Below are 26,082 nucleotides of genomic sequence, written 5' to 3'. Positions count from 1 at the left end.
GTATTTGTAAAAAACTGTTTATATTTGTTTTATATAATATATATTTCTTTTTATTCTATACTAGAATGACACTCGGCAAGACAATTGAAATTGTCTTGCTAAAAGTCATTTCAGTATATATATTTGTTATTGTTTTTATTTTATACTAGAATGACAATCGGCAAGACAAATGAAATTGTCTTGCTAAAAGTCATTCCAGTACATATAAATGTTTATTTTTATATATTCAGTTTAATTTTATAACTGGCAAGACAATCGGTATGACTATTGATTGTCATGCCAGTAATAAAATTTATTTTAGATAATATTTGTTTTATTTAGAACTGGTATGACAATCGGTATGACTATCAGATTGTCATACCAGTTATATTATTAGTATGTTTGTTTCTCAATTGCCTGGTATGACAATCGGGAAGACAATCGGTATGACTTTCCTCGATTGTCATACCAGTTGTCTACTTAACGTTTTTTTGTTTTGAAAATTATTCAGTTCAGTTTTTTTTTCAAAATTCCAACAGTTTTCTCTTATTTCTCTCTCTCTCTCTCTCTCTCTCTCTCTATATTCGATCTTAATCAAAACCGCCTCCATTGATACTTCTTGCTCGAGTTTTTACTCAGCTTCACAAAACTTCACTCATGTGATATATACATACACGTATATACATACAGAAGTGCTGCCCAATTTTTTTTTGTTTTTATACTTCAATTCGATTTTTCCCCAAAATCAGTTTTTTGTGTATTTCAATTTGGTTTTGTGTCTTGTGATTTTGCATATCTGCTTTTGTGAGTTAAGAACATTAACGAGATACAATACTTTCTAAATTTTTCGGATATAATTGATTTAATTCGAATTATTAAATTAATTTAATTAATTCGAATTTTTTTAATATTACTCTTAAAATTCTGAAAGTGTGTGTCTTATTATTATTTTTAAATGGCTCTCAATTTCTAAATTGTTTCGCATAATCTTGTTGGTTATTTTAATCCAGATAAATGTGATGTGGAAAAATTTAAGCCGTGGATTAGATTTTTAAATGACCATTCGATTGTTAGCTCGGCTATTAAATCAATGTGATTTTAAATGTCAATCTGCTCAGACTGATTTGCACAACCTCTACTGTGGCCGATGATTTTAAATCTTTTTCATTCACCGTGGCAAACACACAGTATGTGGTTGATGAAACAGTCGTCAATCGTGCGTTAAATTTTCCATTGGACAATTTCTGTAATTTGCCCTCTGAAAATGATATTTCAAACTTTTTCCATGCTATTCACTATCAGGGGGTGATTAATTTAACTAAGTTATCTAAATCCAATTTGGTTTCTGAATGGGACATTTTCTTCGATACACTTTCTAAAGTGTTTGCCAACTGCACTAAATCCAACTTTCACAACATCACTTCCACTCTGCAGTATATTGGTCTTGCGGTTGTTTTTAATCAAAGGATCAATTTTGGCAAACTACTTTTACCCATTCTTCTGAGACGTCTCACTACTGCTTTACGTGATCATTCTACTAATCGTAGGGTTTCGTGCTACTACGCCTGTTTTCTCATGCTCATAGCAGAACATCTTCTCTCACCTGAGCATAAAGCTCTTTTTGCTAACTCTTCAGTAACCGAACCCCCTCCAGTAAGCAAAAAGATTTACACTCGCCAATACACAACCTTCAAATTTATGCAAGTTCCAGTGCTTGTATCTGCTTTCATGGCCACTTATATTCCTTTACCTATCTTCAATCTTCCCGGTCATGAACAGCAAGCTCAACCTCCAGTGGTTCAAACCACTCAGGCTCAAACATCAGATGCTCTTCCTCTACAGGTAATAATTCCTCAAACTCAAACTATTCCTCCTTCTGTTGAAAGATCCCCAGTGGTTGATAGGACTGACCATGAAGTTGTAGAACCACAGCTTCAATCCCAGGTCATAGAGCCAAACATAGAGTCACAACCTATCTCAACCTCTCCCCCACTATCTAAAATGTTGCCTAGAAGGTTAGTAGAAAGTAGTATGTTGTTGGATGTGAATGAACCCTCAGCTCTGCCTCCACCCAAGAAAAGAAGAACATTTACTGAGGCATCTGAAAGCCCATCCTTGTCCTCCCAACAGGACATGGACTTTGAAATGGCCAATGAACAGTTACTAGAGACATTCTCTCAACAGGTTGAATCTATTGAAATTCACCATAGGTCCATGGCATCCTGTACTGAGTCAAGCACACTTCCATTACTCACAATGGAAGCATACAGACCAATAGATGATACTCAGGACACGGTGCGAGGAGTGCACATTGAGTCGATTACAGTGCCTGCCATAGTTACGGCAGAAGAGCAGTCATATGCTTCTGAGGGAAAATCTGACTCTAAGCCACCTTTAATAGAGTCATTTTCTCCCCTCCCAGATCCAACACCTCTGGTTCCCTCACGGGATTCTCCACTCGCATATTTATCTGGAGAAAGTGGAGGGCAACTCGGTCAATCTATCCCTGAAGCAATTCAGACATCTATTTCACATGAAAAGATAGGTTTGACTGAGGATCGAGACTCGCGAATTCCCATTGCACCACCACTGACCTCTCTTGAAGAGGCTAGGGTGATTTTAAATGCAGGTACAGAAGATCAGCATCAGGAAGACTCCTCACGAGCAATTATATTGAGAGATACACAAGCACGTGAGTTGAGTGAATCAAACAGGAGAGATATTCAGGTGAGCGCACACACAGACACAAACACTGAAAATCTGATAAGCTCAAATTGCTGATCTCAAGGAACAACTTGCAAAAAGTCAGGCTGAAGCTAAATCATTCAAAGCACAAGTGATTGAACGGTCTTCTTCTTCCACCTATGTCAATAATCAGCTGGCTCTCATCCGGATTGAAATATCAGATTTGAAGACATCTGTTGTACCAAAGCTTAACTCAATCCAGGCATCTCCAACGTTATCAGCTGAAGACATTTCAAACTTCTGCTCTCTCCACACAAGAATGACTTCTCTTGAAGACTTGGTTGAAATGAATCATTCATTGGATTCCTCCAGATTTCTGAAGATAGAGACGGGTATGGAACATCTGAATGAAGGGATGAAGCACTTGTACTTCATGATTAAAAATTCTCACTGCCCTAATGAAGAACAAAGGACTTTCTTAGAAGGGCCTTCTGGTGGAGGCTCAGGCTCTGGAGGTGATGGAGGTCATGAAGGATCTAAGGGAAAGTCTGTAGAGGATTCCTCAACTAAGAGGGAGAAGAAAGGGAGAAGTGAAAAGGGAAAAGAAAAAGATTCTTCTGTTGGAGGCACAGGCAAGGCTGATGATGTCTACTATAGTGGAGAACAGGATGACTTTGATATTTATGACGTTCCCACTGAATCAGTCTTGGGAGATAAAGATGGTTTCTTTGAAGCTGAGGAGGAAAGTGATTTTGGAGAATGGGGAGAGGAAGCGCAAGTGGATCCTGTTTTTGAGAAAGAGTTTCAGCAGCAGCAATCAGAGTTGAAAAGAAAAGAAGCTGAACTCAAAAAGGTATCCCATATCATTGACATGAGGAAAGACATCCAAAGAACAGAAACTCTTCAAAAGTAACGTCTTCATGATATTAAAGCTAAAGAAAGGAGAAGAGATGTCAGACTAAAGATTGGTGAAAAATGGGATGAAGCTAGGAGAGTACTTGATATGCCTCAGCTAAGCACAAACAATGATAGACAGTTTCTACATCTTCTGGACAAGCTGGAGATCTCTAATCCAAATAATGACGTGTACATGAATGCTATAAAGATTGAAGTCTCAAGGATCACAGCTGCCTTTGACAGATCTCTAAATGAAATGAGCATATTTGTATATTGTCAGAGTGAAGGATCCTTCAAGGTGTCACTTCATCTGTTTGAGAATCGTTCTTTATCAGAGATTTGGGTTCTTCTCAACAAAGTCAAGAGAAGCTCAGAATTGAATGAAGTTCTTCGAGAAAGGCTCAAAGAGTTTGCCAGCAGAGCTAGTCCTCAAGTGGTCAACAATCCTCATCAGGTAAGATTCTTTAAGTCTGACTGTCTCCAAATCTGCCAGCTCGATTCACAATCTCTTAAAGACTACTCAGCTAAGCATCTTGTCTGGATGGAACATCACTTAAGAACTGTTGGATATTCATCCATGTTGAAAACTCAAGCAGCTAATCTGATTCAAGCTTATTGTGAAAAGAATATTAAAAGGTACGATCAGTTCAAAAATAGGCTAAAGTCAGTTAGAGTTCAACCAGTCAGACCAGCCAGCTTCACTTCTGAAAAGGATCGTGTCTTTGACAAGGAGTTGCTTGAAGATTTGGAAGAAGGTGAATTCGGAAGAGAAGACAACTGAATTCAACAAGCTCAAAACTTAATGTAATATGATTAGGGCTTTATGAATCAAGATAGACTAATGTAGTTATATGTTCATTCTAGAGGAACATCTATCTTGTATTCACTTGTAAATTTCTTTTGGAATCTGGAAAATGTTAAATATAATCCAGAACTTTTCTGCTATTTACTTTGCATTACTGTTTATATCTTTTTCTTATTTGTTAGTTGAGTTATCCTCTAGGTATTTGTTGTTATTACCTAACAAACAAATAGGGGGAGATTGAAAGGCATATGGCATAGCCTATTTGTTTATTCGAGGATTTAACTCAACTCAAATAAGGATGTAACTAGTAAATAGTGGTTCTATCGTCAGAGAGATCTCTCCTAGTAACATATGTCAAAGGATTAAGTAACATTGTTCATCTACAGTCTTGAGGACTTGATTCACTGGAAGAAGCTCAAGAAATTGATCATGCCTCAGTGATATAAATTAAGATTGTGGATTTAATCAAGTGACAGAGATCTCGTCAGGGTATCAATTAATTACAAGGATTTAGTCTGAAGAAAATCAAGAGTATCAAAGTCAAGGCATGAAGAAACGTCACGGAAGTTAGTCACTCATGAACCAGACAGTACATCGAGTGTCAACATTGAAGTGTGGAATTGATTCATAATTATCGGAAGATTTTCAGAAGAATGGTTGTTGTTCAAGAGTAGTATTAATTCTCTATTAACTAATTAAGTCGTATAATTTAATAAAGAAAATAAATTATATCTGCAAAGATTAATTTATTGATTAATTGAATTAATTGATTAATTAATTCTGAATTAATATTATGTATTTTCAGAATTGATTTTGAATTAATATTCTATATTAATTCAGCAAGACTATCTTTAGTATTAGCAAGACAATCGGTATGACAATCAATAGTTATACCGAAAGTCATGCCAGTTCATTTGATTATCTTGCCAGTTCAAATGGATTGTCTTGCCGAAAGTCTTTCTAGTTCAAATGGATTGTCTTGCCAAAAGTCTTTCTAGTTCAAATGAATTGTCTTGCCGAAAGTCTTTCTGGATCAAGTGGATTGTTTTGTTTACTTAACAACAGCAGCTGATTTTTCAACAAAGAGTGCATTGAATATCAAATACAGAAGAACACAAAACAAAAGAAAACCTGCAGAGAACTTATTACAAATTCTCAGATCATTTATTTCTGGTATTTATTGTTAAATCTAATCCACTAGAAATCCTTTTCTTGTTCTTGTGTAACTATCTAGCGGATCAAAATCCCTAGAACTTAATCTCAAATTGCAGTTAGCATTTGATCATTTTATTACAAAAATAGAAAAAGTTCATCTCGAATTTATTCGAGATTTGGAATAATTTATTTGAGATTAATCCCTTGTAAATGATACCGTTGTTGTAACACCTTTCAAGTTTAATAATAGTTTTATTTAACTTGAATTTTGTTTCACTTTTTTATTCCGTATTTTATTCGATTAAACGGTATTATTTGTATTCAACCCCCCTTCTACAAACATATTGAGACCTAACATTATTCTATGTATATTTCGCTTATGCAGGTTTATTGAGTAGTTAGTATTAGTAATGCCCCAAATCTATACCCCAGATTTGGAGGGTGTTACAGATGCTCTCAAAGGTCTTGGAACTGCCTTCAAGTTGAAGAAGAAGGCGTCAGTGGCTGGGTCTGGGTCCAATCCTCCCCCGGAGGTGGGGTCTCTGAGCAATGTCGTGTCTAGACTGGAGTCGGGGGAGCAGAAGAGGGGTCCAGAGAAGGATTCTGAAGTTGAAGTTGGGGATGAGTTCGAGAATCTAGAGGAGATTGAACATTTGGGGGATGTTCTTGAAGTTGATGTTGTTCGGAGGAGGAAGAGGCTCCAGAACTGCTGTTAAGCCACCCCAGACCGAAAAGGCTGATGTTGGTGTGGAGTCCAGCAGGGATAAGCATAAGGGTTTGGAGGAGGAGCATCCGGGAATGAGTGGTCTGGGGCTCGACGAAAGAGTCGCTCGCTTCATGGCTGAGATTCCTTCGCAGGCTGAGTGGAAGGAAATGAATGCCTCCGGCTTTGATGCCACCATGAAAGAGTGTACTTATCTCTAGGGCCAGGTATGTAACGTTTTTGTGCTTCTTTTGTTTCTTCTATTTTTTTTTTAGAAAATTTTCTGAGATTTATAATTTTCTCTTTGTAGTTTGGTGGTTACATGGTCGGAGCTGCTGCTATGTCGTATAACGACTTGAAGCATGCCCAGACCACGATTACTAACAAAAATGCAGAAATTGCAGAGTTGAAGGATTAGATTTCTGTTAAGGACACTTCTTTGTCCGGGCTAAACAATCATATTAATGATGTGACAGTCCAGGCCGAGAATGCTGAGAAGGAGGCTGCTGACCTGAAGTCGGAATTGGCTGAGTTCCGGAGACAGATATATGTTGTTAGGCTGGAGTCGGAGGTTATTGAAGATTTCAAGAAGTTCGAGGAGTACGACCGGGCTCTTGCAAATGTCGGCGCCTCAGAGATTGCTCGTTGCTAGACGGTTACAGAACGTCATATAAAGACTGATCTAAAAGCAGATTGGGAGAGCTTTATCCAGGAGTTTATTAAAGCTAAACAAAATATTGAGGATGGACTTGGAGAACCGGAGCCCTATGACGGCCCTTGTCCCAGCTTTCTCCCTCCTACTGCCCCGGATGCTTAGATTTATATTTGAATTCTGAACTTGTTCTATTTTTAGACTATTGCTTAATTTGTAATTGTAATCTTGTTTTTGATCCAGGCTCGTGTGGTCCGGTTCACTTTGTTATATTTACTTTTGTTTGCTTTTATGTTTGCATTGAGGGTCTTTTTTTTTCTTAGAAAAATAATTATAAGTAAAAATGTTTGCTTTAGTCCTGACCTATATTTGGTCCGGTCTTATGGACTCTTTTTGCCTTGGATAAATAATCTAAGTAAATATGTTTGCTCTAGTCCAGATCCATACTTGGTCCGGACTAGCGGTTACTTTTTGCCTTAGAAAAATAATTTCAAGTAAATATATTGGCTCTAGTTCATATCCAAATTTGGTTCGGACTAGTGGTTTCTTTTTTCCTTAGAAAAATAATTCTAAGTAAATATGTCTGCTCTAGTCCAGATCCATACTTGGTCCAGACTAGAGGTTGCTTTTTATCTTAGAAAAATAATTTTAAGTAAATATGTTGGCTCTAGTCCACATCCATTATTGGTCCGGACTAGTGGTTGTTTTTTGCCTTAAGAAAATAATTATAAGTAAATATGTTGGCTCCAGTCCAGATCCATTATTGGTCTGGACTGGTGGTTACTTTTTTTCTTGGAAAAATAATTCCAAGTAAATATGTTGGCTCCAGTCCAGATCCATTATTGGTCCGGACTAATGGTTGCTTTTTGTCTTAGAAAAATAATTCTAAGTAAATATGTTGGCTCTAGTCCAGATCCATTATTGGTCCAGACTAGTGGATGCTTTTTTGATTAAATCTGATAAAATGAAATATAGAGAAATGCTTTTCATTAAGCTGAAATTTCATTCATACAAGGTATAGGAAAAAATAAACTGGTTGCTTGCCATATGGGCTACAAGATTCTGATTGCTTTATTTTCTTTTTCCTATTGGTAGAACTTCCTCAGTCCGAGTCCATGCCAGGTATTGGGGATTTCTGAGACATCTATGTTCATCAGTTTGTAGGTTCCTGACCTCTGGACTTCTTTGACCTTATATGGTCCTTCCCATTTGGGCATTAGCTTTCCAGTGTTTGTGGGATCTGATGCTTCTGTGTCTCGAAGAACCAGGTCTCCAACTTGGAAGTTCTTGACTCTGGACTTCTTACTGAAATGTTCTTTTGTTTTCTTCTTATATCTCTCCATTTTTCCTACAGGTTGGTCCCGGAATTCATCAATTAGCTCTATGTTTGTTCTGAGTCCTTCTACGTTAGCTGCTTCCTCGAAGTTTATTGCTCTATGAGAAGGAGATCCTACCTAGATAGGTTACATTGCTTCTGTGTCATAAGCTAGTTTGAATGGAGTTTCTCCTGTGCTTGTCTTTGGGCTTGTCCTATAGGACCATAATATATTTTGTAGTTCTTCTGGCCATTTGCTATTGCTTTCTTTAAGCCTTTTCTCTATACCTCGGAGCATGATTCTGTTTGTGAATTCTACTTGTCCATTTCCTTGGGGATATGCTACTGATGAATTTTTATGCTTGATCCCGCGCTCTTAGAGGTAGGACTAGAATTCTGATATGACAAACCGTGGTCCATTATCTGATACTAGGACTTTTGGAATTCCGAACCTCATCAAAATATTATCCATAAACTTTATGCAGTCCTGCTGGTTTATGGTCCTCATTGCTTTCGCTTCAACCCATTTGGTCATGTAATCAATTGAAACTAATAGGTACCCGAGATCTCCTTTAGCTCGGGGAAATGGTCCCATGATATCAATACCCCAGACAACAAAGGGGATTGGAGATAAGACTGATGAAGGTAGGACTAGGCTTATCCGGGACACATTGCTGAAGAGTTAGCATTCCTTGTATATTCTCACAAACTCTACCGCATCTTGATGAATGGTTGGCCAGTAGTAGCCTTGTCTTATGATCTTATGAGTTAGGGCCTTTGCAGGCATATGGTCTCCACAGATTTCTCCATTGACTTCCATTAAATAGTACTTGGCTTCTTCTGGCCCGACACACTTTAGAATAGGAGACGAGAAGGTCCTGCGGTAAAGTAGTCCTTCTTCGAGGAAGAACTTGGCTGCTTTGGCTTTTAGTCTTTGAGCCTTTCCTTTTTCTTTCGGGAGTTCTCCTCTTTCTAAGTAGTTGATGAATGGAGTCATCCAGTTCTGGTTGCTTTCTATCTCTAATACTTCTTCGGATTCGATAAATGGTTTTTGGAGCTCTTCAAAGTAAACTGAGCAGTCCAGATCTGATGAGTTCCAGACTAGCTTGGATATAGTATCAGCTTCTTCGTTTTCTTCTTGACATACATGTAGGACTTGATGCCTTGGGATCAAAGCTAGGTAGCTTTGAACCAGTGCTTGGTACTTTTCCAGAATAAGGTCCTTTGCTATGTACTCTCCATTTGTTTGCTTGACCATTATCTATGAGTCGCTGTAGATTTTCAAGTCCTGGACTTTGAGAGTCCTGGAGAGTTTCAGTCCTGCAATCAATGCCTCATATTCCGCCTGATTGTTTGTTGCTAGGAATCTGAATGATATAGCTGTCTGTATCATGAATCCTTCAAGACTTGTTAGGATCAGTCCTGCTCTCAACCTTTCACTTGTTGATGAACCATCTACTTTCAAGGTCCATTCTCCTGGGTTTGCCGCTTAATCTGAGTTCTGATCTATGTTCATTGGTTCTGGTTCTTCTTCCGGGAAGTTGCATTCAATTATGAAATCAGCAAGTGTTTGAGCTTTAATTGTAGTCTTGGGAGTGAAACTTAAATTGAACTGGCTTAACTCCACAGCCCAATTGACTAGCCTTCCCGAGACGTCAAGCTTGTGAATTATCTTTCTCAATGGTTGGTTTGTGACTACCCGGATTTCTCTCCCTTGGAAGTAGTGTCTGAACTTTCTTGATGTTGTGACCAAGGCAAAGGAAAACTTTTCTAGTTTTGGGTACCTGGTCTCTGCATCTTTAAGTACTTGGCTTACATAGTAAACTGGTTGATGTCTTCCATTTTGTTCCCGGACTATGGTAGCCCCGACTGCTAGTGTTCCCGCTGATAAGTATAGGTAGAGAGGCTCCCCTAGTTGAGCCTTAGTTAGGACTGGTGGTTTGGAGAGGTAGGACTTGATCTCTTCCAATGCTTTCTGGCACTCTGGGGTCCAGTTGACTTATTTCTTATTATTTTCTCCTTTGAAGTAGATCAAAGAATGGAAAGCATCTCTCTTCTAGCTTGGAAACAAATCTTCGAAGTACTGCTAGTGATCCTGCTAGCTTTTGCACATCTTTTCGGGTCCTGGGAGCCCTCATATCCTGGATTGCTTTTATCTTCTCCGGATTAGCTTCTATTCCACGGTTGTTGATCATGAACCCCAAGAACTTTCCGGCTCTGACTCCGAAGGTACATTTTTCCAGATTCAGCTTGAGTTCATGTTTTCTCAGGTTTTCAAAGCATTCTTTCAGATCTTCTATGTATCTTGGGATGGTTGTTGATTTAGCAATCATGTTGTCGACGTAGGACTCCAAGTTTCTCCAGATTCGGGAGTTGAATATCTTGTTCATGTCTCTTTGATAAGTGGAGCATGCGTTTGTCAGTCCGAATGGCAACATCACATAAGCGTATACTGCTCTGTGAGTTATGAATGCTGTCTTGGGTATGTCTTTTGGGTTTATCTTGATCTGGTTATATCCGTAGAAGGCGTCTATGAAGCTTAGCATGATGTGTCCGGAGGTGGCATCTATCAGCTGATCAATATTGGGCAGAGGGTATGGGTCCTTCGGGCATGCATCATTCAGATCAGTATAGTCCACACACATTCTCCATTTGTCATTTGACTTCTTCACCATGGCAACATTTTCTAACCACTCTGGGTATTTGATTTCTTTGATAAACCCAGCTTTGAGAAAATTCTCTACTTCTTCATCTATTGCTTTTTGCCTCTCTGGGGCAAAGTTTCTTCTTTTCTGTTTGATCGGCTTTCTGTTGGGATTGATGTCCAAACTATGTATTACTATGGACTCATGCAGTCCGGGCTTGTCTCTTGGACTCCAGGAGAATACATCTTTGTACTCCCGGAGCAAGGACATGAGTTTTTCTCTAAAGACCTCTTCGAGTGCTGACCCGATTTTTACCTTTTTGTTAGGACTGCTTTCATCAATTTGTATTTCCTCTGTTTCAATTGCGGCCTTGATTTTTTCTTGGTCTTTGGTTGAGACCATTTGATGAATTCGGGCTTCAGAGTTCTTCTTCAAGTAGGTGCTAACTTGTGCTGATTCTTTATCTTTGATTGCTTGCATGGAAGGACTGGCTTGGTCTAGGACCAGATTTGCCTTTTTGACTACCATGAATTGGTTGCTTATCAATTCTTATGAACTTAGTTTGGTTGCTTGTAGATCCGGACTTGATTCAATGAATTGTATTTCTTTTGTTGTTTCTTCCCTTGGTCTCGGATGGTGCTTTTTGATACTTTGCTGTTTGCAAAGGACTGTGGCCTTCCTTTTGTTATCCTGGTGTGTTTCTGCCATGACTAAGCCCTGACTATAGCATGTTTCGGCAACTCCATAATCTTCTTTGATTTCTCCGACTCTGGTCGGTGTTGGGAACTTGATTTTGAGATGGGAGATTGAAGTTATTGCTTGCATCATAGTTAAAGCTGACCTGCCAATTTTTCTGTTGTAGGAAGAAGGAGTATTGATGACATAGAACTTCATGACATAAGTTACTTGGTTAGGAGCAGTTCCAAAAATGACAGGTAGGTATAGGGTCCCTTGGATCGAGACTAAGTTGTGTCCGAACCCGTAGAGCGGGTCCTCCCGACAATCATTTGAGCGGACGCTCCCTAACTGCATTTGATCCACTGTATGCTTGAAGAGGATATTCATTGAGGATCCATTGTCTATAGCATTCTCCTTACTTCATTATCAAATATATCCAAGGTGATAACTAAAGCTGCATTGTGGTGGGAATTGACTCCTTCATAGTCCTTACTGATGAAGGATATCATCATATCTGGGAGTGATTGGATTGGGAGCACTTCTTCTCCCAAGTTCGGGCTTCGTGGTGGGGAGTAGGAGCCTCCTAGGACCACATTAACTATGTTTTTACTTTCTTCTGCCCCTCTCCTCTATGGTTGTTGTCCCGGACCAAGTACTTGTTCAGATTTCCTTTCTTTACTTGCTCCTCGATCAAGTACTTAAGTGATAAGCAGTTCTCAGTCTTGTGGCCATGTGTCTCATGATAATTGCACTTCCTATTGTAAGGTCTGCTCTCCGGAGGAGTTTATATTGGCTTCAGGGGATAATAAAATGGTTCGCGGGACTGCTTCGTTGGTTTTGGATCGCTTTTGGACTCCGACTTAGGACTGAGCCTCTAGAAGATTGGAGTAGCTTGTCTTTCTTGGTTCTATTGTCTTTGCTTGAATTTTTTTTCCTGATGGTAACCCCCTTTCGGCCGGTCATCAGAGTTCTTACTCCTAGATTCCCCATATCGGGTCATCATCATGGCTTGGAGCACATCAGTTTTTTTGATGAATCTGATTGCCATGGAGTAGGATGTCGCCAGGATCTGGGGCTCCTTATTGATCAGTTCTACTATGTATCTTTCATTGTGCTCCGGGTCTAAGTTTCTCCTAAAGATTCTCAGAGCTTCGCGCTCGTCCAAGTTTGAGATCATGTTGATTGTTTCCTGGAACCGCCGCATATAAGCTGAGAGAGACTCATTGTCATACTGTCAGATGGTTTCCATATGACACATGTGCATCTCATGTGTCTTGTTTGCTCGAAACCTTCTAAGGAATGTTGCGCGGAACTCCCTCCAACTATGGATACTTCAGGATGGGATCCTTCTTAACCATCTTTGGGCTCCTCCGTTGAGAGTTGATGCGAAGAACCTGGACTTCGTTAAATCATTGTAGTGGTATATTTGTGCAATCTGCTTAAAGTAATTCAAGTGTTCTTCTGGGTCTTCTAGACCATCAAAAGAATCGAAGTTATAGTGCTTTAGGTTCGGCTGCGGGGGAATAGCCTCCAAGGAGTGGCTGAAAGGAGTTAAAGTTTCCCCAATTTCCATTCCCAAGTCTCTGTCCATTTTCCTTTGCAATTCATAGATCATATCCTTTAGATCTTTCTGCTTCTCCTCATCATCTTCATCAGAAATGAGCTCTGGAGTGGGATCTCTCTGGGTCCTTTTGGTCCCGGACTTGGCCAGTAGTTTCTCCTCTTCTAACTACATCCTTTTCTGGATCTTTAGTTCAAGCTTTGCCTCTTCTTCTTTTCTGATTTGTTCCCTCATCTCTTCCAACCTCTTTTGTTTGGCTGCTTCTTTTTCTTTCTTATTTTCTAGATCCTTTTGGTTCTTCTTTCTCTTAACCCCAATTCGGTCAAAGACAGATCTCTTAGATTGGGGGAGTCTCCGGACTCCTCCGGTTCTTCCCCAAGTTCGGCTTGCTCATGGATCCGGGCTTTCTCCTTCCTGTCAAGCCGGATTGCTCTGCTAGCTCATTACTGGTGCGGTTGGCTAAATGTTCCTCATCCACTGGGACATTACTCCTGGCATCCCGGGGATTAACAATTCTCTCCAGAACAGGAGTGTGTTGCAATGGTTTCTCCTGGAACGTTTCTTGTTCGGCTCCCGGGTCTTGAGCCTGGGAGTGGTCCGTCTCCTGGACCTGAGTACTAGCAAAGGGTCTTCCAAAATTATGCTTTCCTGCTCTTGCCATTATCTCAAAAGTACCAACAAGAACTAAAAAAAATTCCAACTAATAATATTGATTTAAGGTTTCTTTTTGAAAATTGTAAAAACTATCCAGAATAATGACAAACAGCTTTCTGGGACTAGTTCAAACAATCTTCTGGGACTGGTTAATGATATGGTAGAATAAGTGTAGTGGTGTTTTAGAACACAAAGGCGATATGCAAACCAAATCAAACTAAAACAATAAAACTAGCAATAGCACACACAAACGTGGCTTAAATCAACAAAAAAGGGCCCACACAAACGTAGCCTAAAATAACAAGCACACACAAACGTGCTTTAAATAAATAACATTCATATTTATGAGAGGGTTTGGTTGTTTGGGTTCGTACAAGTTAAAGAAATGGACTCTTTCAAGAGTTTGCTGATGAAGGTGAATCCAGGGGCAACGAGACCCAAGGATGGAGAGCCCCTCCTTCTAGCGCCAAATGATAACTCCTGGTGGCGGGGCTGCTCCTCCAACATCGTTCCTGGATCCTGCGTCGCTGTGGAGGTGTAGCTGTCGTGGGGTTCCTACAAAACAACATCGAAAGGGGGGTTTGGGTCCCGCGGCGCCTTCGGTGTGAGAGTAAGAGCTCGCTTTTTGGGGAAGATGAAGATAGATAGAATTGAATGTAAGGTGGTTGTGTGTGTATATGAGTGTGAGAGAGTGATTAACCCCAGAACCTTACCTTCTTGGGTTATTTATAGCCGAGGGATAGGGTTCTGAGGTTGGTACATTTGAATCGTAGTCGTTGGTTCTAGGAGCGGAGGACACCTGGACTGGGGCAGATGCTCTGCACGTGTCAGGATGGGAGTGGTTGAGGAATATTCTAAGGATCTCCTGACACGTGCCCTGATTGTGTTCATGATTGATGAATGACAGTTGTCCATATCATGTGTTTGGGCATATGCTTCACATGTTGGGACTTCCCTAGATCAGGATTGCAGGACTAGGCTAGTCTGAACTAATAGTGTGGGGGACTGGAGGGAGTTAGGAGTCCGGACCTGAGGAGCTACATGTACTATCAAGGAAGCTTCATCCCCCCGTTTTTAATTCAAAACCTTGCTACTTTCGATTTATTTGTATTCAATTCCAACGTTGTAAGCTCCTATCGTACACATACTACCTTGTAATCCATAACTTGTAATCTTTTGGGTTTTACTTTTTTCTACAAAAATGTCTACACTAGTGATTTTGTATTGTACTAAGACAGTGACAATGCTTCAGGGTTTAGTTTGTAGTAAGCTCAATAATGTTCTAATTTGTTAGATTTGCAAACAAAGCCTAAAGTTTGCATAACGATCAACGGAAGAGCACAAAATTGGACATATGGAGACTGGGAGAGAACAATAAAAGTTTTACAGATTAACACAGATCTATCGCGATTTATATTATAAGTTAGAAAAAACATTGAATACTCGAAGAGTATGACTAGTATCTTGCAACTGGTAAGGACCAGCTGCAATCTTTAATTTCGTTCATAAACCAGTCAAACAATTTCGTATAGAGAAGAAACATACAGTTTCTACTAGTAATATTATGCTTCAAACACTAGAATCCGAGGGTGATTGAGGTTGCTGGTATGCTGGCTGTGGTGCTTGATGTGGTTCCTGTGGCCACATTTGAGGAGCCATTAAGGGGTGAGGTGGTTGAGAGAACAGAGCAGGATCCATAACTGGTTTGCTCATGATCATTCCAGAACTTCCCATCTGTGGGGACTGCTGTTGCTGCATGTAGTAGTAGGGGAATGAATCTGAAGGCCCTCCATCAGGCACTTGACCTCTCAGAACTGATTCTAATGCTTCATCTTTTATATCTTCCCTTGGGACTATGTCAACCAAGAAATCAAATATTTCAGTCCTAGTAATAGCCCAGCAATGTCATTCTTTTGGAGCGTCCTTCTCTTGTTCTCCTCGGTGTGGTTCCACGATCGCAGAGTCAGCTCCAAAATGAACATTTCACATGCCCTGGCAAATACAAGGTGCCTCAGCTGATATCATTCTTACATCTTCACCGGCCTTCATGATCTTCTTGATCCTTGCGAGGGGAAGACTATGGTTCTTAAAATCCATAACTTTCTCAATTTCTTGGTATTGATTAGCCCAAAAGGATTGGAGTTGCTGATGCAATCTTAGTTACCCCGATTCTTCATTTTGCTTCGAGTACCGGTGTCGGACACTCGACACTCGGACATGGGTATGGATACTTGGACACTTGTTTTAGGTTAAAAACATGTAAATTTTTCAGAATATTGCCGAGTCTGATACTTGGATACAAACCCGTATCCGACACCCATGCCCGATTCCGGGTAACATAGGATGCAATTGCTGTTGTTGGTGTTGAAGGATATGCTGGTAAGCTAGCTGCTGTTGCGCAAGCTATGATCCACTAGGAGAAGGACCGCTAGACTGCACGGACCCTACAGATCCCACAGACATTACAACCGATCCTCTACCAGGAGTCCCTCCCAATTGGTTAGAGTCATATTGATTTATACTGAATGGGAGCTGAGCCATGTTTGGCACCTGGGGCTGTGTGTGCCCTCCTTTTTGATCCATTCTGTGTAATGGGTTGAACGACCAATAAATGAACTAACACTGCATGTAAATTAGAGGTAATTAATGAAACAAAAATGGTATGGTTTTGAGATGCATAGATAATGTTAAAGACATTGAATGCTACAAAATTTAATTTGAAATGCGCACTGCAGTGAACTAGTGAATCAACATAAACCGAAACCATAAGACACACAACCGACAAGTTCATTCTCTTATGTTCTCCAAGTAGTTCCAAGAAAAAAAAATATCGTCTGCTAAAAGAACACCAAGTGATCCAGTAACTAATTCTTATTGAAAATATATATTTCAGAACACGAAATAATATATATTTCAGAACAAGAAAAGTTTCAAATATGATGAGCAGCAGTTTTGGCGTTGGCTAAGCATAGGAGCTCCTAATAATTGATATGCAATTGAAATAGTAAACACTAGAATCTGCAAGACAAGGCAATCCCAAGTTGAAGAGATGAATTATCCAACTTGGCAATCTCACAAAAGAATTCTAATAATTTTTGTTTACTGCTTAAACAGAGCAAGTATAACGAGATCTTCACAGGTAATATGGTAGGTTTTTTTAGCATAAATAGCAAATGAAGCTCGTGAATATCTCATAAACTTGATCATCTATAACTTTTGTTTTCAACAAATACCATATATTATTCTTTGATTGAAAAAGAAAAGAAAAGAAGTAATTCCGAACACAGTGCAGATGCCATATGGGGTAGAAAACTGAAAGAGTGGGTTTGGATTAATATGCAGATGAAAGTACATGAGTTTTATAAGAGAACCAACATATTTGGATTATACAAACAAAAAAGTTGTAACAATGTATGTTATGATTACTACTAATTTCATATCAATATCACTAATTTCACAAAGCAAAACTTTAACAATACTACTCTATGGTTATCAAACAAATCACTGTCATTCTTATTATATTCTAAATTCATGATGAATATATAGTTACCCAAATTTAGAGTTAATTGCATATCAAAAATGAAAGCCGTGGGGGACAACCAAATCATAATATTTATATTTACAATAAACAAGATGACCAAAATAGAACAACAATGTATGCTTTAAGTTTGTTCCTAATTCTTGGGTTCCAAAATTCAATCATTTAACTAGGCTAGCTAATTAGCGCTTCCCGTCATTAACCTAATAACAACATAAACAATACATGTAAGTTAGTGGTGTACGCGGATATATATTACATGCACACGAATGTAAAGCGAACCTCGATTTAGATTATGACAGGCGAGAGGAGAGGGACAGGGGAAATGAGGTTATAATACGTAGAGAGAGAGAGGCGAGAGAAAATGATCCTAGTATTATTATTATAATATTGGCGGAATATTTTTAGGGTCGTAAATACTCTTTATTAATATCAAATTATCAAAAAAAAAAGAGTGAGCAATCTCATATTTATAGGGAGCCTTTTTGGGCTTTATCATTGAACTTTACATATGGGCTTTTTGGGCCTTTTCTTAAAAAAAAATCTATCCTTAATGTAAAATCTTCAAGTTTTCTTTGATCCTTCTTTCTTAATTTTTTGATCCAATATTTATCTCCCAGAAGTTTCACAACATTTTTAGATTTTGACAATGGATATATGCATCGGGTGTTGGGGCCGGATGTGGGTATAGGATGCACTAGATTTCTCTGATAATATTTGAATTTGGGATTCGACTTCTGATGTATCCCTATAAGGCTATTGGGTGTGGAACTGCTCAGCTGGTTCCAACACTATGGCCCAAATTAGTAGATTTATTATTTTGTGTGGAGAAAGGGATAGGGTTCCCTCAATTAAGTTATTTTTCTCGATATATAGAGTTCGATGTATTTTGATACGAGGTCCAAGCGCTCGAAGATTGTTAGTGTGCGATCATCTAACTCTATATATCATCCCAGATGAACTTATATGGGTGGTCCCGATTTGGAGTTCGTGAGGCCTTGTCGTAAAGTGGAGACTGCTACTATCGAGTACTTGAATGGATTAAAAAAGTTTGACACAAATTATCTGAATTATTTTCAAGGGTCGAGCCTGTGTACACTCATAATGATTTGAAGGATCCGAACTTTTTAGAGGGCCATCACCGTAAGGGTTAATGTTATTCATATATGATTTATTATTGATTTATTGTGTCATTTTATTATTTTAGGAAATTTGCTTGTCGTCTTACTCTGTTTTACTTATTATTTTATATTTTTTGTGTTTGCAGTTGCACGTGAATCTTTGAATAAATTGTTAGATTGTGGTGTTATTAAGGAGATGGAAAAAATTATGATGATGTTGATGAAGAAATCTTGTTTTGGTGTTGTAGATAGGTCAATGTCGAAGTTTTGCGGTCTACAAATTCGGTGTCTATCGAGCGTTTGGATGACTTGGGAAACAAGGTTATTGGTGGTTCAGAACATTTTTGATGGTGACTTGGAGAATGTTTCTCGTAAGCGTTCAAGGGTTGATGGTGTTTCAAATCCGTTACCGTTATCTAAGCCGAGGGTTGAGGGTGTTGGATGATGTTATAGCCAAAATTTGGTAGTGGATCATTTCGGGTTAAATACGGTTCAATTGAAATTGAATTGGGGCAAAAAAATGAAGAATTAGGTTTTAGGCTGCAACGCACGAGGGAAGGACGCGCCCTAGGGGTAGGACGCGCCCAATATTGGGTGAAGTGAGTAATATGAGTCATTTGGGAGTAAGATGCAACGGGTGCACTCCGTAGAGTGAGGACGCTCCCCAGGGTTAGACGCGCTCCTATTAGATGAAATGCAGGATATGGATTATCTATCTGTTTGGATTACAATACAAGGGAGAATGTGTGCATTCCACAGGGTGAGGACGCGTCCTAGCCTAGAGAGATGCATACTTTTGGATTCATTTGGATAGTTGGGCTTGTCCTCACCTAGGACAAGGAAAACAAGGACAAGTTCAGGAAAAGGCAAGCATGGAATGAGCAATAGAGGATTATTTGTACTAACTTATTTATTGTAGGTACTCTTTGAAGAATTCCCTCCTTGAGTCGGTCAAGGAGGGGGATGTCCGTGAAAAGCTTGATGGCCTCCAGGGGTATGCCTAATGATTGAAGGCCTCCTCCTGTATTCAACGGGTGTCCATGTTGGGGATGTGGGGTTAACATTGGTGTGTGCTTTGGGAGCTCTATTCTTGTATTCAACGGGTGTCCTCGTTGGAGAACTTTGGAGTCATCCTGCACTTTGAACCCAAGAGCTTGGGATCACCTGTCCTGCTATCTGGTGGGTTATCCTCATTCGAAGGACAGGGATGCGCCCGACACTTGGGGTGAACTGTGGCTATACATGAGTTTATAAATCAAGGAAGATAGCTGTAGCGGAGTGTTATCCTTGCATAGGGAGATGCACTATCCGTGAAGTTCTACGATTACGAACGAGTTTTGGGCCTTCGCGGTTGGGCCTCATAGTTGGACATTCCTATATCTAGCGGAAGATGGATTCTGGAAGGGTGTCGGGCCTAGGAATTAGAAGTCTAAGCCCATTAGATTTCTTATTCCCCAAGAACTATATTGGCTCGATTCACTATAAATAGGGATACGTAGGCAAATTGTAAGGGGTCAGAAACGAGAGCCTTAAGGAGCCACCACCAATCCTAAGCAATCCCAGCCCCCAATTCATCATAACCACCACACTCCACTCACTTTTCAGGCGAAAAATAACCATCGAAAAACCAGCCAGGGGGTTGAAGGAGATTTGAATGTAGTATCCGCGGCCACGAGGGAGATCCATGAATGATGATTTCCAGACATGGGGATTGAAGTTTATAGCCATGGCCACGAAGAAGCGAAGTTGGATGCAAAATTAGGATTTGGTGGGTTAAGCGATTTGCCTACACTGTTTGGGCCCTATCTCGAGTTCCGTAAATCAGATTTGGATGATCTTACAGCCCACGTGAAGCTTATTGAATTCTATTTAATTCAGAGATGATATGGTTATGATAATCCAAGTTTAACAGCCCAGAAATAGAGGAAAACAGCAGCTGTGAATTTTTACCAAAAAATCCTATTTGGTTTGGAAAATTGAAGAAACCTATTTGGTTTAGAAGATTGGAAGAAACCTATATGGTTTAGAATATTGAAAGAAACATATTTGGTATAGAATATTGGGAAAAACCTATTTGGTTTAGAAGATTGCAAGAAATCTATTTGGTTTAGAAGATTGGGAAAATCCTTTTCGGTTTAGAAGATTGGAGAATCCTATTCCAACAAGAAGACTGAATAGTCCTATTTCATTTAGAAGATTTGAGAATAATATTTAGTTCAGAAGACTTAAACAGGAGAAAATCTGAGGACGATCAGGAGGAAAACACTCCAAGAAGAAGGCAATACTACCATGAGCTAGCCATTACCTTTAAGACTATCCCTCAAGATAACACTCAACTAGTTTTGTTGTGTTTTCCGTTAATTGTTTCTGGTACTTGTGCAGGAAGAAGATTGTGAAAGAGATTTGGCACGGAGGAGATCCCCACAAACTCTTAGGACGCGCCTTGATTATGACATCCGAGGCCCAGAAGACTTCCAACAAATTTCAGGAGAATTCGCTGATTGGACATGTCTGTCCCTCTAGGACGCATCCTCTAGGTAACATTTAAAGTTACATATTAATTGTATTTCTTGCAGGTAGGAAATCTTATCTGGAAAAAACCTCATGAGTTACCAAGCCTTGCGTCATAATCTATTAAGGCGCGCCCTCCGCATGTGAGACATTTAGTGGAGAATTGCCCTCCTAGGGCGCGCCCTAAGAAGAAAAAGTCTATAGAAGTTTTCAATGAAGATATCTTGATGATCAGATGAGTTATAGTCAATACTTGAATAATGGCTTGACTGGAACCAATTCCTCATCTTTCAAGATGCGCCATTTCCTCAAGGCGCGCCCTTAAAAAAAATTCTTGATGGTGAGGTGAATTTTACTAACTACAAGGAGAATCTTAATATTGGGACTTCAAATAGAAAAGAAGCTATCGGAGTAGAGGTATCATGAATCCTATGATGCGCCCCTTGACTTTCAAGGTGAGGCCCCAGGACATGAATGAGCTCATCCATCTATGGACGTAATGTTATATCCTCAACAGTTATAAGTAAAGTCTTTAAGGTTATCTCTCTTAAGGCGCACATTCATTGAAATACCCTTGTCATCTTCCTCGACATTATAGACATGATTTAGAAAGAAGAAAATAAAATACAATGACCTTCATATTATGTTGAGAGTTTAGTTTCAGTGAACGCGCCCTCCCATCCTCAATAATCTGAGTGAGTTTTCAGGATGCGCCCTGAGCATATCTGGCTCATATGTTAAGGCTTCTTCTTTTGATATGATTACCAAGGTCATCTGGTTGTCTTTAGCAAAAAGGAAATATGAGAGTTGTATTAGAAACAGATGAGAAAGAGAAGGTTATAAAGTACTTTTGACAGGTTACACGCTCGGGGGGTAGGTCACCTCTCATTAGTTCTATGGTATTATATATTGCCACATGAGTATGATACATGGATTTTCCTAAAAATAAGGGAGATGCTCAAGGTCAGAAAAACACCCATGTTTAAGAAAACGCTCAACTTCAAGAAAATGTCTCTGAGAGTGAGATGCCCTTTTATCGGATGCCATTTCGTGAGATGCCTCGCTAAGAGATGTTTCTACATAAGATAGTTTATGCATCCCTTATTCTTCATTGAAGATAGAATCCTTCTAAGAATATTGATCTTTGATTTGGTTTTGTTACATGAAGATTTTGTAGAAGACCCTTGTCGAGGTAGATGCGCCTCTTACAGAGGACGCACCCTTCAAGGATGATTCCCTCTGTCGAGGTAGATGTTCCTGTTACAGAGGACAAGCCCTCCAAGGATGATTCCCCTTGTGGAGGTAGATGCTCCTTTGTAAGGAATCTCCCTCCAAGGATGATTCCCCTTGTCGAGGAAGATGCTCCTCTTACAGAGGATGCGCCCCCCAAGGATGAATACCCTTTTCGAGATAGATGATCCTCTATAAGGAAGCTCCCTTCAAGGATGATTGTAACAACCCAAATCCAGGGTCAAGATTTGGTGTCACTAAATATTCTTTACATAAAATAAACAAATAACCCCTTGAATCCGGATCGTTTACAGGTTATGGTATGAAACAAGAATCTAACCTTCTACAACTCACAACAATTACAATACAAGCTTAAATACCTTTTCTGCTAACGTCTTTGTCATATTTGTCTAACATCTTCGTCATCTCGCAGCGGAGATCTTTTCAACTTCTGCTGTCTAACGAAATCTATTCACTTTTATCTTTATCAGCTTCTGGAAGAAATAAAAATTTACAAAGTAAGAGTGAGCCAAAAATGCCCAGCAAGTATATAATTTGAGTTTTGAATATTAATATCAAAGGAAAATTTCCGGACAAATCCTTAAGCAATTTTAAACAAATCTATTTAATTGAGGGAGTTGAGCGAATAAACATTGGATGTTACCAGCCTTTAATTATAAATCCAAAAATGAAAATCGATTCCCGGATTCATCTCCTGAATCAGGGTTTTTGTCTGGTTTTGGAATTATAAAACCTTTCGAGAGAGAATGTCGTTAATGGCGATCAACAACAAATTAGACTGGACACTAGTTCGCACATATATCCTGCTGATCGGTCAGGATACAGTGCAGCTCTATACCTACTTGTATAGATCTGGTCAGATATCCGGGCTCTACGGCCCATCTTCAGGCACTGGTCATGTCCCGGTCCTTAGGATTAAATAAAATTTAATCCCACACATCATCATCATCCATCCCATGGAGTATTTTGATGTCAAATCATTTTGAATTCAAAACATCCCAATTTAGGGTTCGCAAATAACCCGAAAGAATGGGTATTTGCTTCAGAGAGCAATCGAGTTATAGGAAGAAGAATAAAAGGAACATGCATAATAAGAGTAATTGCAGGGAAATTGAAAGGCATATGTCATAGTCTATTTGTTTATTCGAGGATTTAACTCAACTCAAATAAGGATGTAACAAGTAAATAGTGGTTCTATCGTCAGAGAGATCTCTCAGAGTAACATATGTCAAAGAATTGAGTAATATTGTTCTTCTACAGACTTGATGACTTAATTCACTGGAAGAAGCTCAAGAAATTGATTAAGCCTCAGTGATATAAATCAAGATTGTGGATTTAATCAAGTGACAGAGATCTCGTCAGGGTATCAATTAATTACAAGGATTTAGTCTGAAGAAAATCAAGAGTATCAAGGTCAAGGCATGAAGAAACGTCATGGAAGTTAGTCACTCATGAACCAGACAGTACATCGAGTGTCAACATTGAAGTGGTGGAATTGATTCACAATTGACAGTGATTTTCAGAAGAATGGTTGCTGCTCAAGAGTAGAATTAATTATCTATTAATTAATTAAGTCGTATAATTTAATTAAGAAAATAAATTATATCTTCAAAGATTAATTTATTGATTAATTGAATTAATTGATTAATTAATTCTGAATTAATATTATGTATTTTCAGAATTGATTTTGAATTAATATTCTATATTAATTCAGCAAGACTTTCTTTTGTATTAGCAAGACAATCGGTATGACAATCAATAGTCATACCGAAAGTCATGCCAGTTCATTTGATTGTCTTGCCAGTTCATTTAGATTGTCTTGCCGAAAGTCCTATCAGTTCAATTGATAGTCCTACCGAAAGTCTTACTAGTTCAAAGAATTGTCATGCTGAGCTAAATGGATTGTCTTGCCAATTAAAATCAGAAGACAATATAAAGCAAAGCAGATCATTTTTCAACAGACAGCAGAGTATTGAATATCATTCAGCAGAATACAGAACACAGAACAAAAGAAACCTGCAGAGAATTTATTGCAAATTCACAGATCATTTATTTCTAGTATTTATTGTTAAATCCAATCCACTAGAAATACTTTTCTTGTTCTTGTATAACTATCTAGCGGATCGAAATCCCTAGAACTTAATCTCAAATCGCTTTTAGCATTTGATCTTTTTATTGCAAAAATAGAAAAAGTTCATGTCGAATTTATTCTAGATTTGTGATAATTGATTTGAGATTAATCCCTTGTAAACGATACCGTTGTTGTAACACCTTTCAAGTTTAATAATAATTTTATTTAACTTGAATTTTGTTTCACTTTTTTATTCCGCATTTTATTCGATTAAACGGTATTGTTTGTATTCAACCCCCCTTTTACAAACATATTGAGACGTAATAATTGGAATCAGAGCCTTCTGATTAACGTACAAATCAAGATCCTAGACTTTTGTGTTTCTTTCACTCCTTGAATTTTTATTTACTCAAAAATTCATAATGACTACACAAAAAGTTGGAACCGTTAAAATTCCATTATTCGATAAAGAAAATTATGTTATGTGAAAGAAGAAGATGTTATTGTTTTTACAAGTTGCAAATTCCAAATATCTGGAAGTGTTAAAGAAGGGTCCTAAAATTCTGATGGTTATTGAACCAGAGGTAATAGAAAATGATGTGGTGATTACCAAAGCAAGAACTTATGTGAAAGATCCTGAGGATTTTTCTCCTGCTGAAAATGAAGAAGCCTCCCTGGATGCTAGCCTTCAATTAATTTTAGTAGATTCCCTCGATCCCTTGATGAATAGACATGTGATGAACTGTAAAGATTCCAAACATATCTGGGAAACTATTGAGGTTATTAATGAAGGCACAGAGGAAGTTAGGGAGAACAAGTTAGAAATCCTAACCTCTGAGTATGAATACTTTAAATCCAATCCAGGAGAAGGAATCACTGAAGTGTTTGAGAGGTACAATGCATTGATCAACAACCTGAACATTAATGGTAAATACTATTCCATCAGGGAGGTCAACAAAAATTTCCTTTTAACACTGCCAACTAATCTCGAACATAGAATCACTGCCATAAGAGAAGCAAGAGATCTGAGTGAGATTTCTTTGAAAAGGATCTATGGTGTGTTAAAGACTTATGAGTTGGAGCAGATTCAGCAGAAGGAAGTTTACGGGAAAGGAAGAGTGGTCAGCACGTCTACTGCTCTAGTAGCTGATGAACAACAACAATCTCAACACTCAGAAAGAATGGTATAGTCTTCCAAGGTTGAAGAAAATGTGATAGTAGCAGAATTTGATCCTCCTACTACAAATCAATCAGGAGATGATTTTTATTCCTTGGAAGAACTGGAGCAATTGGAGGATGAGCCAATGGCCCTGATTGTCAAGAGATTCTCAAATGTCAGATTCAAAAGGAATCCCAAGTTCAAGTACAAGTCCAACTACAACAGATTCCAGAAAGGTGGATCTTCATCCTCTAACACCAACAGTGGTGGGTACAAAACAGGGATGGTTGATCGAAGCACCATTCGATGCTTCAACTGTAATGAGTTGGGACACTTTGCCACAGAATGCAGGAAGCCAAAACAAGTTAGGAAGAACTCTTACGATTCTAATCAGAAGAGTAAATCTGAAAGGGCTTACCTGGAAAAGGGAAGAAGCTGAGATGATACTGACAGTGAAGATGAAGAAGTTGGGAATCTTGCTCTCATGGCTAGTGATGCAAACACCTCTTCGTCAAGAAAAGAGGTAAAATTTACTGATGCTGAATTAGTTTATCATCTAGGAGGTTCCTTAGATTGTGCTCGTCGTGATAATGAATTGTTAAATCAACAAATCAAAGACCTTGAGAAAGAGGTCAATAAATTAAGACTTGTGCACATTAATCAAGATAAATTAAAAGAACAAGTATCTTTTCTAGAGAATAG

At 38.8% G+C, this 26,082-nt stretch overlaps 1 protein-coding gene and 1 pseudogene across 1 annotated transcript; both read right to left on the bottom strand.

Annotated features, from left to right (window-relative positions):
• Window positions 1-8,873: 8,873 nt before the first annotated feature.
• On the bottom strand, window positions 8,874-9,449 carry LOC141695810 (uncharacterized). The gene has a single exon (XM_074500025.1). It carries the CDS (start codon window positions 9,447-9,449, stop codon window positions 8,874-8,876), a length of 576 nt encoding a protein of 191 aa, XP_074356126.1.
• Window positions 9,450-15,233: 5,784 nt separating this feature from the next.
• On the bottom strand, window positions 15,234-16,050 carry LOC141695799 (nuclear transcription factor Y subunit C-3-like; annotated as a pseudogene).
• Between the last annotated feature and the right edge of the window lie 10,032 nt (window positions 16,051-26,082).

This window comes from Apium graveolens, chromosome 2, assembly GCF_009905375.1.
Source record: "Apium graveolens cultivar Ventura chromosome 2, ASM990537v1, whole genome shotgun sequence".
Taxonomy (NCBI): Eukaryota; Viridiplantae; Streptophyta; class Magnoliopsida; order Apiales; family Apiaceae; genus Apium; species Apium graveolens.
This window is presented reverse-complemented; position numbering and strand designations above follow the sequence as displayed.

Excerpts from the sequence above, each read along its gene's own strand:
- LOC141695810 (XM_074500025.1), bottom strand. The coding sequence starts at position 9,449 with ATGGTCAAGCAAACAAATGGAGAGTACATAGCAAAGGACCTTATTCTG.